We start from the raw sequence: 15,072 nt of genomic DNA, 5'->3' as shown, positions 1-15,072 counted from the left end.
CCCTCTAGCCAAGAATGTGGTTTAATCCCAGATGAGGGGGAAGGAAAGCAGAAGCCCATTTCCCTCCATGGTCTAGCACAGGCTAGAGAGACAGGGAATCTCAAGTTCTAGTTAGAGTTCTGACCCTGACTCACTGTGTGGCCCTAGGCAAGACACTTCCCCTCTCCATGCCTCAGTTTCCCCACTGGGGATAAAAATATTTCCCTACCTCCCAGGCACGTTGGGAGGATCGGCTCTGTGACAGATGTAGCAATGTTCTGCAATATCCTTGAAATACCTTATTTAATTAAGTGAAGTATCTTTGGAGTCCATTGTATTAAATGCAAAGCTTATGTCTTATTGTAGGCCTGGGTGACCAAAGATGCTTTCCTGCCAACACAGCTACCAGCACTCATTGGGGGTGCTTTAATTATGCCAACGGGAGAGTTCTCTCCCATCAGCATAGAGCAGCTACATGGGAGACTTTACAGCACGGCTGCAGCGGTATTGCTGTAAGGTCTGTAGTGCAGATATAACCTAAGACTGTTATGAACTTGTAACCACAGAAAAAAACCCTTTGTGGGGTTTGAAGGACTGATTCCTACCAGAGCCTTGTTGGGGGGGGGGGCATGATCGCTGATAATCTTATTAGCATGTGGGTAGATTCTTTTATTGTTTTAAATTACGTTTACTCTGTAATGCTTTCACCTGAAGAATAAAGGTGCTTGCTCATAAAGAGGCGTTCGGTAACCTGTTGGCATTTACAGCTGTCTATAGACTTCCAAGAGAAAGCTAAGCACAGACAGTCTGGCTTGCTGGGAATATCACAGCATAGGCACCGAAGTGTGGAGGCTGGACAGGAGGGAAGGAAACATGGGTCTCTATTCAAGAGAGATGACGGATGAGGAGCTGGGAGCCTCAAAGGGCTGCCCTTGGTGGACCACGAAGGAGGAATACAGGTGCAGTTACCCTGAACTGACGGCTCATTCGTGTTTATGCAGCACTAAATGTTAAGGGCCTGAGCATGGTTATTTCTAGTTTTGGAGGAACCCAGTTCATGAGTACATTTCAGATGAAAGCTAATTGAATTAGCCCCGTTTATGTGGGGAATTAATCAGCAGCCGTCTGCTCCGTCATATGCTGGTTTGCTCTGGATAAGAGGATGAGCCCACCGCAAAGCGGTGACATTTGCCTTCAAGCCCAGACGGGGCTAGATGTCACTCTTGTCTCAGTGTCAGAAAACTGGCCAGAACAGCCTACCTGGGCCATGGAAAAGGCTCAGGCCACCCTCAGAAGAAAAATGCTTAGAAAGAGGCATTATCACACACACCCACACCTGGCAGGCTACTCAGTTCCCATGCAATCCTGAATAACACAGAGCTATATTCTAGGCAGGATTGCTCTATAGCTATATTGCCATGTGGCAACAGGCCATATGAACCCAGGTGCGAGAGCTCTCTTTCCTTCCCTGTTCTGAGCCAGTTTCTGCTAAGCCAGCTGGTCATTGTTCATTTCCTTGGCTGCTTTCTTACCTGCCAGGTGCTTTCTAGCCCAGGGTGTCACAGAAAGCCAGGACCTCCAATACCAGAACAGTAGCTCTTGACTTCAGGGCAGATGGGTATTTGCTCCTCTGGAGCATGCTAGGGTCTGCCTGCTGATCAGAGGATACCTAGTGTCTGCAATACACAGGCATTCCTAAGAATTAAACTAGGGTTCACTCATGGGTAGCAAACCCCAGAGAAGAGGGTTGATTTCACGTTTGAGGCACAAGCCTGGGAACCAGGGCTCTGCCGCTGACTCCCCACATGACCTTGGACAGGACAATTCCCCTCTCCTGATGTTAGAATCCCGGTCTGTATGATTTGTATCATGCTAGCGCCTAGGAACCACGCTCATGGATCAGAGCCCCATTGTGCTAGATGCTGTACAAACCCCAAAATAGACAGCTCCTGCCACAAAGAGTTTACAATCAAAAAAGCATTATACAAGAGAGAACAGGTGGAGACAGACAGACAGGTGAGCACAAGGACTAATTAGAGTTACCTACCTACCTCCCCCTAGCAGGTGGGGAGTTACTATGATTTGAAAAACACTTTGTCCTCAGATGCCAGGAGGAGACCAGAGAGTTCTTTGCTGATAATATCCTGCAAAGATTGGGCTATGAGCCAAGGGAGAACAGGGCCTTGCAGGGAGACACTGGCCTCTGCACTTCCAGGCCTGAATTTCCTAATTGCGTTCTTTCTCCTCCAGGGCTCACTGCTGCCTCTGCAGGCATCCTCTCTTGACAGCTCATGCTGATCCAAAGGTTCAAGACGGCTACAAACAACCCTCTCTGGTTGCAGCCAAATCTGGATTCAGATTCAGCCACTGCCATCCTGACACCAAGAGGAGGGAGGATTCCTTTGCAGTCTGCAAAACCCAGCTCTCATCAGGGGTGACCAGCCCTTGCACCCCAATGCTGGTTCCCGTGGCTACTGATGACTCCACAGTGGCAGGTCAAGTGAGGTGCAGTCAGGGATGGGACCAATCCCTCAGTAGCTTGAAGTCTTCATCCAGGCAATTCTGACGACAGTCAAACCAGCAAACCAAATCCTTCTACAGACAAGACTTTAAACTGAGACTTCCAGTCACACTCCCTCTAGCCTGCTCTTTAAATGATCGCTGTCAGTTAAGGGTGACTTTGCACAGTCAAGGAGTGAGTCCACCAAAAAGAGGATTTCACTTCCCTTCCCCAAGCTGGGCCTAGATCCTAGCCCCAGTAGGAGCACATTCCTCTCAGAGGGCCCCATCTTGCTCCCTTTGGAGATGATAGCAAAAGTCCTGTGGAGTCCAATGGGAACAGGAGCCCTGTGCTGTGGGAGTTGCATACACAAAGTCTACACAGCTGGGTGAGCCCTTCTACCCTGCAAATCCCTGCAATGAGACCATGCAGCTGTGGTCTGTACTGTCTACTCAGAGATAGCCTGTAAACCCTCCCACTTTTGCCTCCATTTCTTGAGCCAGACAGCAGCTTGGGCAGCTAAGAGTCATGCTTAATAATCAGTAACTCCCATTCCCATGCCAGTAAATGGGATACATGGGCAGCTGAGTGAATGTATTGAATCAGCAGGTTGCAAGATGGCAACAGTGTTTCCTTTTGTCACAACTTCTCTACACAGATCCAGTTAAGGCTATGGCTTCCCCAAAGGATGCTACAGATTTGGGTGAATATTATCCCCCAGTTACTGAGAGGGGAGCCAGAGAGGGCTGAGTAATGTAGCAGGGTACACACGGGAAGTGCCATCCTACCAACGGCTAGACACCCTCAAGCACAGGGCTTTGGCTAACAGGAGATGGGAAGGAATGTTAGAAGCACATGGTTTCCTGGGGTTATTGTTATAGAAGGCAAAAGAGAGGGTTCAAAAGAAGAAATCAACAGATTCAGGGATAAAGTGAGAGCAGGGAAAAGGGCAGAGGAAGAAAACCAGGCAGTGAAGTCTTCCAGAAAAGATACAGGTGATGGAGGCATCATGGTCCAGTAGATCAGGCACAGGCCTGAGACTTAGGACTCCTGGGTTCTAGTCTCAGCTCTGCTGCTGATTTAGGCAAGTTTTTTGCCTTGGTTTCCCCACCTTTGAAATTGGAGGGGAAAATGTTGTGCAAATACAGTATTTATAAGGCCACAGGTGTGCCTGTCACTTCACATAGAGAGCACACACATGGCCCTTGCCCTCAATAATTTACCCTCAAGGGCCCTGATCCTGAAAGCTCAACATACACACAGTGGTCCCTTGTGGCCGTGTAGAGCCCCATTGATTTCAGTGAAGCTTCACGTAGGCACAGAGGTCTGCCCATGTAGGACTGGGGCCTAACTGAAGAGTTTACACCCCTCTCACTGCAGGGAGGGCATATGAAGGATCTGAATTACCCATAGAAATAAAAACTGTATTTGTTTTGCCCCACACATAAAACTATGTCTCTAAAGGAGGAATGAGTTAACACTAGTAAAAGGTGTGAGGCAAACAGGTTCAGGGAATGAGTATTGGGGAAGTAATGAGGTGTTGTTTAGGGTTGCAATCACAAGGACAAGTGTAGGGCACTCCTGATTGCTTATTCATAGTTACATTAACCCTGAGCAATAGGGTGACAGGGCAGAAGGGAATGGCATGGGAGCTACTAACTGGAAAAGTGGCTGCTTGTTTCACACATGAGATCTATCCCAGTCCGGGTTCGTTCAGGAGCAGCAGCAAGGAGTGGAATCTCAGAGCTGGCAGGAGAGTCCAACAGGGGCTGGAAACGGACCTTACCTCCTTCTGTCCTGGAGATGCTGCTACTGAGTGAGGCTCCACACTGACATCCAATGACCACAGGCTTTTCTCAGTCTGCCTTGTGCCTTGCTGTAAGGATAATTCCAAGGGTCAGCCCGTCCTCTGAATGGGAGCAGCTCCCCTGTGCGCGTTTCCTGGGGAATTCCCTTTGGCACACTCTCTGCAAAGGGTGGCCAAGGAGATCCAGTGCCAGCCTGTGCCATTTATATTTCTAATGCAGCCCTCCAGACAGAAAGATAAGGCGGGGGAGCGACCTACTGGTCACACAGACACTATCCAACAGGCTTCTCATTGTCCCTCAGCACACTGAATTGGTTTTCACACTGCTCCGTTACTCCTCAATCACATACCAGCGTTCCTGACAAAGGCCCAGTGTATCTTTTTCTGACAAGATATAGCGCAATAGTTGCGTGTGTGTCTGTGAAACTGCCCAACTCTGTGCCTGACACCCTGTACTGCTAAGAGCTAGAGGAGGAAACAGTGATCAGCACCTGTGCTTCTGCAACAGGTCACTGTGAGTTCTTTCCCGGCTATCTCCAGGAAGCAGCGAGCGAGCATGGCGTGTCTGGTACAGCAGTGACAACCGCGAAATCCTCACTAGCCAGGGTGGGCTTCTTAGAATCATAGAACATCAGGGTTGGAAGGGACCTCAGGAGGTCATCCCCCTGCTCAAAGCAGGACCAGTCCCCAGCTAAACCATCCCAGCCAGGGCTTTGTTACACGTGGGCTCTCTGCTGTGCCACATGAGCCTTCCAGGATGAAGAACGATTCCGGGGACGTGGTTGCTACAGAGAGAGGGGCTAGGCAGGGCGCAGTGGGATGCCCTGTAACCAGCACTGAGCGCCCCCAGGGGCCTGCTCCTCTCCCAGATGGGGGAATAGAACCCAGGAGTCCTGGCGCGCCCAACGGTTGAGACACTCTCCCCCCCCCCCCCCCAGCAGGGGGGGGCGCTGCGCCCGCCCGGGTTTTCCAATACGACCTTCCCGCGCCCTTATACCCCCCGCCTGCCGCCTTTGTGGCAGATAAGCCCCGCCCCTTGCCCGGATGCGCCCAATCATCCCCCCACCTCGCCCTTGTGCAGCAGCGATTGGCTACCCCGTGTGTCAGTCAGTCAGACGTAGCGCGGGGCGATCCTCAGCGGCCCAATGGGAGTGCTGGGTGGGCGGGCTCGCGGAGGGCAGGCGGTGTGGGGCCGGGCGGAGGGGGCCGCGGCGATGGCGCCGGACGCGCAGAGCCGGGAAGGCGAAGGCCGGAGCCTCCGGGCCGTGCTGCTGGGGCCGCCCGGGGCGGGCAAGGGCACCCAGGTGAGGGGCCGGGCGCTGCGCGGGGCCTGGGGATCCCCGGTAGGGCCCCGCGTCGGGAGCGGCCAAGGTCACAAGTGGAGTCGGGCAGCGAACCCAGGAGTCCCGGCCCCCGCCCGGGGGTGGGGGGGCACTAGACCCCGGGAGTCCCCAGGCCCCGCCCGGGGGTGGGGGGGGCACTAGACCCCGGGAGTCCCCGGCCCCCGCCCGGGCGGCGGGGGGGGACTAGGCCCCGGGAGTGGGCTCTCCCCACATGTTAATCTCTGATGTGTTCTAGCCACCTCTAATGACGTGCAGCATTGAGCTGGCCTTTCTCTGCGAAGTACGTTACAAATACTTACAAGCTTCGCTTATCCTCGCGCGCCCCTGGACGTTAAGAAGCATCTTCCGCATCCCGTTTAGGAGGAGGCCGGGGTGCAGAGCGGTAGCAATTAGTTGCCCGGGGCAGAACTGAAAATAGAACCCGGGAGTTCTTGGCTCCAAAATCCTACTCTCGAAACATGCTTCCTCGCTGCTCGCAGCCGTCAGCCCCCTGACGTGACCGCTCCACGCAGCCAGCCAGCTCCACTTCTCCTGGTGCCTTCCCTGCTCCACCCCTCCATTTTCTTTATCCCCTGGCCTCTTCCAATAGACTCCATGTTGTTGTAAGAATCCTTAGAACTCTCCCTAGCTCTTTGGTTGCCTGAGACATTATCTCACCCGTGTGAAGGAATAAAATTTCTCTGCCTCCTTGCATCCGCTGATTTCTAGTTCATCTGCCCCTTTTGGCTACTGCAAAGTCCTTGGTCCTTCATGCTGTTTGGTCCCAGACCATGTTAAAATAATTTTGTCTGCTTCTCATTGCAAAACCATCTTCTTTGTACCGACGTTACCAAACCCTGTTTGGATTTTAACCCTTTTAACTTTTTAATATCGCTTCTATCACTGTGAGGTGAAATTACTTCCTGCGATTAAAAACTTCACCTGTGGAGAATCAATGGGATCTGTTCATGGAAGTTACACCAGATTCATAACACGGCTGTTACTCTGAAACCTGTCATTTTTTATTCTGTTTTCTCCCATCATAGGCTCCTAAGCTTGCTGAAACATACTGCATTTGCCACCTGGCAACAGGTGACATGCTGAGGGCCATGGTGGCTTCAGGATCGGAGCTGGGTAAAAGGTTGAAGGAGACTATGGATGCTGGGAAGCTGGTGAGTATAGTGAGATGGATATTGCTAATGAAAGTGCCAATCATCTGGGTATATTGAGAGGACTGAAAAAAGCATTTAAAAAAAATACAAGCCTGCGGTGATCAAACGGCTGTCCTTCATGTAGAAACGCTGGAACCAATGACAAATCCAGACCAGAAAACTAAGAACAAGTTCCAGGGGAAATGTGTGATTTCCCCACACCTTTCCTGTAAGGCCATAGGAAAGATGTCCTATAAAGATGCTTCTCCCTATCCTGCATAGATCTGAGTTTTCCCCCTTAAAATTCCTGTTTTCTTAGCTTTTAGCTTTCCCTTTTGGTTTATCTAGTTTCACAGAACATAGAGTAAATCCTGATTAATCAGCTTCTGGCTAATAAATGCTCCGTTATCCCAAACTGTGGTTATGTCTCTGGGGTTGCAGGAACACGTGTTATCACTACTGCACTCCTAAGCCTCCTGTTCACATGGTGCCCCTAAGCCCTGCAGAGTGAAGATTCCAGTTATCCGAAGGTTTCATATATATCTCTGGAGTCCTTCAGATAATTGCGGTTCACCTGTAATTTGTAAGGTGAAAATAAAGCCTTAAGACCATTTACCCTCACAGTTACAGAGGGCATTCAACTCTTTCGTGTGAAAATGGCTTGGTTTGGAGTCCCAGATGATGGCTATACTTGTTACCTGTGGCATGTTTCATCCATAGATTTCAATGCATTTTGTCAAGGTGGGTAAAGCTCTTAATGGGGAAACTGAGGCAGGGAGTGAAGTAACTAGCTCAAAATAATAGTTTGAGCTCAGGTCTGCTTACTCCCAGGCTGGTGCTCAATCCCTTGCATCATTTTGTCTCCCTTTGTGCATAACTATATACCCAGGTTCAGACCTCAAGTCTCCCCCCTTTCCTTCCTCTTCTTTCCCTGTGTGTTACACTGAATTATGCTATTTGCCAATAGCAGGCTTTAGTACTCTTAAGAAAATTCCTCCAGAAGGCTTTGTGGTAGCACGGGGAGACTGCTTATCATCATCCCTTCACGTGGAGCTTGCATTGCATCAATGAGCCTGCCATATCACAACTGGTTATGGAAGATAGGAGCACTATCTAGAAAGACTGGCTGTTATCTTTAATGTGTGTGTTCCTGGAAACACTACACTGCATTGGCAATATATTGTATTAGCATATTCTGGCTTTAAGATAACTTAGTTTAGTGGAAGTACAGCAATTCCCAAAGCCCATTCTTGGACTGTTTAGTTTTTTTAAAATAACGTAGCTTTCCCATAAAAGAAGGGTTGCATCAGGCACAGAAAAATGGAAATAACCTTAAATTCCAGCCAAACCACCCAGCTTTTATTGTATCATTCATTTTATGGCTCTTGCCTCTAATGGTACATCTACACAGCAGAGAAAACCCTGCGGCTGGCCCGGGCCAGCTGTCTTGGGATCAGGCTTTGGGGCTGTTCCATTGCTGTGTAGACTTTGAGCTCGCCAAGCTCTGGGACCTTCCCACCTTGCAGGGTCCTAGAGCCCCGGCTCAAGCCTGAGCTCAGAAGTCTATTCAGCAATGAAACAGCCTTGCAGCCCAAGCCCTGCAAGCCTGAGTCAGCTGGAATGGGCCAGCCATGGGTTTCAAGTTGATGTGTATACATACCCTAGCCTACCTGAGGACCAGATTCTGCTAGGCTACAGTAGCATAAATCAGGAGTAACTTCACTGAAGTCAATGGGGAGTTATTTTAGATTTAAACCAATAACATTTGGACACTAGTCTGAATTGGTGTCTTCCACAGTCAACTTCATTCCAATCTTATGTTCAGATTGGAATATGAGGAAGCCAAGCAAGGCCCAGATGCTGCAAGCACCTGTACGTGTTCTTAACTTGAAGCACGTCAGTTAAAGTCAACGGGGCTATTCATGTGCCTAAAGTTAAACTTGTATGTAACTTTGCAGGAATGGGGCCTGTCTGTCTCTACAGGGGAAACTGTGAAATTGTGCATTTCTCAGCACCTTTTTAATAATCAAAAATAATAAAAAAAAATCCTTAATCTGTGTTTTAGTGTTTGACTCCTGCCAGTAGGGTCTGTGGAATCTATCCCACGATCAGCGAATGCACAAGTTAAGAATCTCATCATGCTGTTCTCTGGCCCACATTGTGGCGTGTATTATTTGTGCTCATTGAGCCTGTTAAATGTATGTCTTGTTATCTACATGTTACATACACACACGTAGCAAAAGAGAACCTTTGCTTCCTGACTAGGATGTGTTTCAACTTGCAGATTTTGCATTGTATTAACAATACTTGGCATTCAATTATATTATGCATACCCATGGTTAACATTGCTATTTTGCCTTGGTTTTGTTGCACTTAGGAGCAGGTGCAGACTAGGTACTCATGAACCCTAGGCTCGGATGGGTATATTCCGTGGCTAGCAGGTGTGAAGACAATGTTTGGTGAAGTCATCTGAATTTCAGGGATGTAAATGAGGCACCCTGTGGTCTATCATGCTTAAGATAGGACAGTGATGGACTAATCTGGTGTATTTACTGTTTTTAATGAGGTGTCTATGACTTTCTTCTAAGGTGAGTGATGAGATGGTGGTGGAACTCATTGAGAAAAACCTGCAGACTCCTCCCTGCAAAAATGGCTTCCTGCTGGATGGTTTCCCTCGCACAGTGAAGCAGGCGGAGATGGTACGTGACCTCAAATCCTCTAGCTCAGTAGCTCTTGTTACCCCCAGCCATGTCTCTAGAGACTTGATTATGTCGGAACTCACACTGCAACAGAGAATCTGTGTACTTAAGGGGAATGTTTTCTATTACAGCTGGATGAGCTCATGGAGAAGAGAAGTGAGAAGCTAGATTCTGTGATTGAATTCAGCATTGCTGACTCCTTACTCATCCGGAGGATCACTGGACGGTAATAATTCTCCTTCCTCCACACATAGGCCAGGTCCCTTTTTCTTATTGTTTTCCCTATGCTTTGGGAGAAAGTAGTGAATTTTGGTTCCTGGGACAGTTTTAGCACTGGGTGGAGCCAGCTTTGTCAAAGCACCTCAATCCTGGCCTGCTTCAGCCTTTGCTATTTCAGTCTTTGCTCCGCACACATACACGGTTCTGCTGTCACACATCAGTGCTGACCTGGAGCATGCCTTGCTATTCCCATCCTGGGCCTTCCTTGAACAGAGTCTGTCCGTCTGTGCCACGGGTAGTGGTTGGTGATATGACTAAGCATGAAGGAGAAATGTGAAATGCTAATGCCTTATGCTGTGTCTTCTCTGGTGTTATCACTGCTTCATTGTATTACCCTGCAAGATGAAGTGCAACCAAACATCCTTGTCCTGGATCAGACTTGACCGTTTAGGTCCAGCAGAAGTTCTCCATTACATCACCTAGCCCTTTAAAATCTGGATTTCCAGAAGATTCCTCCCTCACTCCTGGACAAAATACTCCTCCACTCCCCCCCAGTACAGCTTCTTTTCCTCAGCTCCCTGAAGAGCTGCTTGATTGAATTGACTCGAGCAAATTTATTGATAGAACGACAAACATCTGTGTTGCTGTGGATGTTTCCCATGCTGACTGGTGTGTGTTTGTCCTCCTATCATGAGTGCAGAGGTATTTTGCTGACCCTTGTTTTCGGTTTTAGGCTGATCCACCCAGCAAGTGGCCGCTCTTACCATGAGGAATTCAACCCCCCTAAAGAGCACATGAAGGACGATGTATGTGAGCTACTGATACATTTCCCCTGAGATCTTATTTAAATGACCTTCAATTCAATGGCAGGTTTTAGAGTAACAGCCGTGTTAGTCTGTATTCGCAAAAAGAAAAGGAGGACTTGTGGCACCTCAGAGACTAACCAATTTATTTGAGCATAAGCTTTCATGAGCTACAGCTCACTTCATCAGATGCATACTGTGGAAAGTACAGAAGATCTTTTTATACACACAAACCATGAAAAAATGGGTGTTTACCACTACAAAAGGTTTTCTCTCCCCCCCCACCCCCCACCCCACTCTCCTGCTGGTAATAGCTTATCTAAAGTGACCACTCTCCTTACAATGTTATGAAAATCAAGGTGGGCCATTTCCAGCACAAATCCAGGGTTTAACAAGAACGTCTGGGGGGGAAGGAGAAAACAAGGGGGAAATAGGTTACCTTGCATAATGACTTAGCCTCTCCCAGTCTCTATTCAAGCCTAAGTTAATTGTATCCAATTTGCAAATGAATTCCAATTCAACAGTCTCTCGCTGAAGTCTGGATTTGAAGTTTTTCTGTTGTAATATCGCAACTTTCACGTCTGTAATCGCGTGACCAGAGAGATTGAAGTGTTCTCTGACTGGCTTATGAATGTTATAATTCTTGACATCTGATTTGTGTCTATTTATTCTTTTACGTAGAGACTGTCCAGTTTGACCAATGTACATGGCAGAGGGGCATTGCTGGCACATGATGGCATATATCACATTGGTGGATGTGCAGGTGAACGAGCCTCTGATAGTGTGGCTGATGTTATTAGGCCCTGTGATGGTGTCCCCTGACATTAGGCCATCGGGTGCCAGCAATGCCCCTTTGCCATGTACATTGGTCAAGCTGGACAGTCTCTACGTAAAAGAATAAATAGACACAAATCAGATGTCAAGAATTATAACATTCATAAACCAGTTGGAGAACACTTCAATCTCTCTGGTCACGCGATTACAGACGTGAAAGTTGCGATATTACAACAGAAAAACTTCAAATCCAGACTCCAGCCAGAGACTGTTGAATTGGAATTCATTTGCAAATTGGATACAATTAACTTAGGTTACCTTGCATAATGACTTAGCCACTCCCAGTCTCTATTCAAGCCTATTTCCCCTTGTTTTTCCCTCCCCCTCTCCCCCCCCCAGACGTTCTTGTTAAACCCTGGATTTGTGCTGGAAATGGCCCACCTTGATTATCATACACATTGTAAGGAGAGTGATCACTTTAGATAAGCTATTACCAGCAGGTGAGGGGGAGAGAAAACCTTTTGTAGTGGTAAATACCCATTTTTTTCATGGTTTGTGTGTATAAAAAGATCTTCTGTACTTTCCACAGTATGCATCCGATGAAGTGAGCTGTAGCTCACGAAAGCTTATGCTCAAATAAATTGGTTAGTCTCTAAGGTGCCACAAGTACTCCTTTTCTTTCTTCAATTCAATGTCAGACCAATAACCAAGCTTTTATTGCCCTGTCTTCACATGTTGTCACCTCCATTTGACTAGAGATGAGTTTGATGGAGGGGAGGGCTCTGCTGGGCTGTAACAAGCTGCAGATTTGGCCTGTTCACTGTCGTCTTCTTTTTTCAGGCCACTGGGGAGCCCTTGATCCGCCGTTCTGACGATACCGAAGTGGCTTTGAAAACTCGTCTGAAGTCCTACCACACGCAGACCACCCCGCTGGTAGACTACTACACCAAACGAGGGATCCATACGGCCATAGATGCCTCCCAGTCCCCCGACGTGGTGTTTGCCAGCATCTTGGCAGCCTTCTCAAAAGCCACATGTAAAGACCTGGTTATGTTTGTTTAGGGCTCAGCTAGTGCAGCGCACTCCCTTTTCCTGTGGGGTCAGGGGGAGGAAAGGCCAATTAGAGAGCGGAAGGAGTGGGGATGACAGCCTGAGAGGAGGCTGGGTAAAGTGTCCATTAAACAAGCAGTTGCTGGTCTATTTTTCTGGCCTATGAACATGCTGGTATGTTTCTGTATACCTGTGTGAGACAGAATATAGCCTGTAGGGGGCGCAGTGAGCTAATGTACGGGCCATTTGCTGCTAACAACATGTTACCATCCAGTCGGGTCAAAAGTGAAAGTTTGGTTTCTTCTAAAGAGTCCTAGTTAATGGGAAAACAGCTGACTTTTCACTGTTCAGTCTGTTTGGCTGGGACCCAGTTTGGGACTAGCAGGAGTACTGGAGGTCATGGCTGATCTCGGGGGTGGGAAGCTTGCAATACACAGGTCAGTGCTGTCTTTCATGCTTCACCGTACGGCTGTGGGAAAATAAAACGCTCTGCCTGCTTGCAGGAAGTGAGCCTCGTCTGTGTGGGAGGAGGAATGAATGCAAAATGTGTGAGTGGAGAATGTGCTGCTTAGTACCATTTTAGAACACAAGCCTTTACCCTGTGGTACATGTCTGATTATTTTATACTGTGTGAGCAATACTGTAACCAGCCTAGTTTTCTTGGAGGGGAATCTGGATCCCAGTGGGTTTGACTCTAAAGGGGGAAGGTGAGTGTAGGCCGTAGGAGACTCCCCTTTGGAAAGGGAGTGGGAAGGGAAGCAAATTCTGTGGATTCCGCTGTCTCCTCATCCCCTAATCATGGGAGATGATGTAGCAAGCCCTTAGTGTAGTTTTCTCAAGGTTTTCTCAAGGTTTCCAAACAAGTCATTCTTCAAGGAGTGTGTGATAAAAGCTTTGAGTGTCCTTGAGCCCTTCTGACCTTCCTTATGATATCATGGAAATGCACTTGAGGTTCTCAAGCAAGCCTAAGTGCTCGTGCTGAAACCTGGGCTGCCCGATGTTGATTTTAACGTGACAGAGGTCATGCTGCCCTCACAGTAAAAACAAGGCTGGTATGAAAGGAACGAACTCGGTTCTGTGTGGAAATCTCAACAGTATGTGGAAGCTTCTGGCATAAATGCTTATTGGCCCAAATGAAGCTGAGCGTCCTTTAACCTTCAGTGTATTTTGCTGATTTGGTGTAATAGGCTGTGTAATCTCATTGTGTACAGGAGATGTGGAGTCTGTATGCTGAGCTGCCTGAGGGACTGGCCTATTCAGTTTGAGGGTCAGCCAGGAGGGATTCTTCTCTCCTTTAGTTCATGATTTACTGTTAATCACACTCTGCTCCTCAACTTCCCTTCCAGTGAAGTACAGCCGTCCCTTCCCCCTTTCAAAAATCTGTAAATAGCCCCAGAAACTGAAAGCGGTCTTGTCACTGCTACTCTCTCTGAAATCATGTGACTGCATGGAAAGGGGCGTGGAGGGAAAACAGAAGTTTAGAATCTGTTGCTCTGTTTGGGTCTTCCCCAGCTTCCACTGTCTTGCAGTGGTATTTCCTCTCGCCTCACCACAACGGAGACTCTGTGGTTGTGCTGCTAGTGGGGTGCTGGGTGCAGATGCTCTGGGGGCAGCTCCTATCAGCTTTCAGTTAGTTCAGGAACATAAGAAGACTGGGTATAGTCAGCCATGGAATTGAGTGTCTGTTGGAGCCACTACTGCGTAATTGTTTGCCTAGAATGACACAAACTGCCCCTTGAGAGTACTTGAATCTCTTGAGAAGGGGAGCCCATGTAGCAATAATCTAATGGAAGATTCCCACTAAATCACCTGGAGTTGGGAAACAGCGCATCCCACCCCCCTGTGTGAGCTGCATCTGTCCTACACGTCAGCCTCATTCTGCTGTTAACCATGATTGTTTGGGTTTTATTCCTTAAATCTGTTTTGTTTTTTGTTTTTTTGTTTCCCATTTATTCCAGCTCAGTGACTCCATAGGCCAGACAAGACACCACCAAAGGCTGCATGCTCCATCACCTCACTCCATCCCTTCCCCTTGGGAGAAAGGGCGGGCTGGGAGGGATGGTGGTGGGGGTCACGGCTGATCAGAGGAAAGGAGGGGAAGAAGGAGAAGGCAGAGTGGTTTGTTTCTCATCAGAATCATGTTCAAGAGGAGATTGATCTTCTTTAATTTAAAAAAAAAAAAGAGAGAGACAAGTGTTTGGGGAGGAAGAACACATTGTATTGTATGAAAATGGATTTCTGTGCCAAAGATCAGACCGCTGAGCCTTTGCCCTGCGATGAGTGTTGGACTTGGTGCAATTTCAAGCTTCCAAATGGGACTCCTGGTACTGCCATTGCTTGGTAGCTCTGCATGGTTTCTTTTTTCTCTAAGGTCATTGTAGAATTTGTTTTTCTGCTTCCTCAACTTAATTCCCCTATTGTAGGACCAAAATGAATATGTAAAATGACTTCTGTAATGGAGAAAATAGCTGACTAAATTGTACTTCCCTCGTTTCCTGGATATTTTGGCCTTCCTAAAACAAGGCAAAGGTGGTCTGAGGAGCTTTCTGCTCCTGTGTGATGCCATCAGGGACCTGAACTCGAGCCCAAGCCTTCCATCTTTCTGATCTTGGAAAAGCTGAACTTTTCCTAATGACGAAATACATAGGATTTTACCCCTCTCCCACTTGACTGTGGAAGCGACAGTGAATTGGATTTTTTGCCTCTTTTTACAAACCAAATGCTGCCTTGTTTAATCTCTGAATCAATAAAACATACTTTACATTTTG

The 15,072-nt window shown here is 47.9% G+C and overlaps 2 protein-coding genes across 4 annotated transcripts in view; one reads left to right on the top strand and one right to left on the bottom strand.

The window, feature by feature from the left end:
* The window catches only part of AZIN2 (antizyme inhibitor 2), a 22,717-nt gene extending 16,629 nt beyond the window's left edge, over nt 1–6,088 (bottom strand). The window contains exons 1-2 of the mRNA XM_077837724.1: nt 5,929–6,088; nt 4,266–4,355 (exon numbers count right to left, since the gene is read on the bottom strand). The gene's annotated coding sequence lies outside the window, so the exon portion shown is untranslated. The remainder of the gene's footprint in view (nt 1–4,265; nt 4,356–5,928) is intronic.
* Nucleotides 5,469–15,072, top strand: AK2 (adenylate kinase 2). Of its 3 annotated transcripts, none has more exons than XM_077837722.1 (7): nt 5,469–5,590; nt 6,655–6,780; nt 9,348–9,458; nt 9,590–9,684; nt 10,411–10,483; nt 12,095–12,290; nt 14,268–15,072. In XM_077837722.1, exons 1-7 carry the CDS (start codon nt 5,501–5,503, stop codon nt 14,276–14,278), a joined length of 702 nt encoding a protein of 233 aa, XP_077693848.1. In that variant the 5' UTR covers nt 5,469–5,500; the 3' UTR covers nt 14,279–15,072. The 3 variants fall into 3 exon arrangements, with proteins under 3 accessions (XP_077693848.1, XP_077693849.1, XP_077693847.1); XM_077837723.1 differs by having other exon boundaries at nt 14,263–15,072; XM_077837721.1 differs by lacking the exon at nt 14,268–15,072 and having other exon boundaries at nt 12,095–12,471.

This window comes from Eretmochelys imbricata, chromosome 19, assembly GCF_965152235.1.
Source record: "Eretmochelys imbricata isolate rEreImb1 chromosome 19, rEreImb1.hap1, whole genome shotgun sequence".
NCBI lineage: Eukaryota > Metazoa > Chordata > Testudines > Cheloniidae > Eretmochelys > Eretmochelys imbricata.
This window is presented reverse-complemented; position numbering and strand designations above follow the sequence as displayed.

Excerpts from the sequence above, each read along its gene's own strand:
- AK2 (XM_077837721.1), top strand. The coding sequence starts at position 5,501 with ATGGCGCCGGACGCGCAGAGCCGGGAAGGCGAAGGCCGGAGCCTCCGG. Across the intron at positions 6,781-9,347 it reads CTATGGATGCTGGGAAGCTG|GTGAGTGATGAGATGGTGGT; the intron begins GTGAGTATAGTG and ends CTTTCTTCTAAG. Across the intron at positions 10,484-12,094 it reads AAGAGCACATGAAGGACGAT|GCCACTGGGGAGCCCTTGAT; the intron begins GTATGTGAGCTA and ends TTCTTTTTTCAG.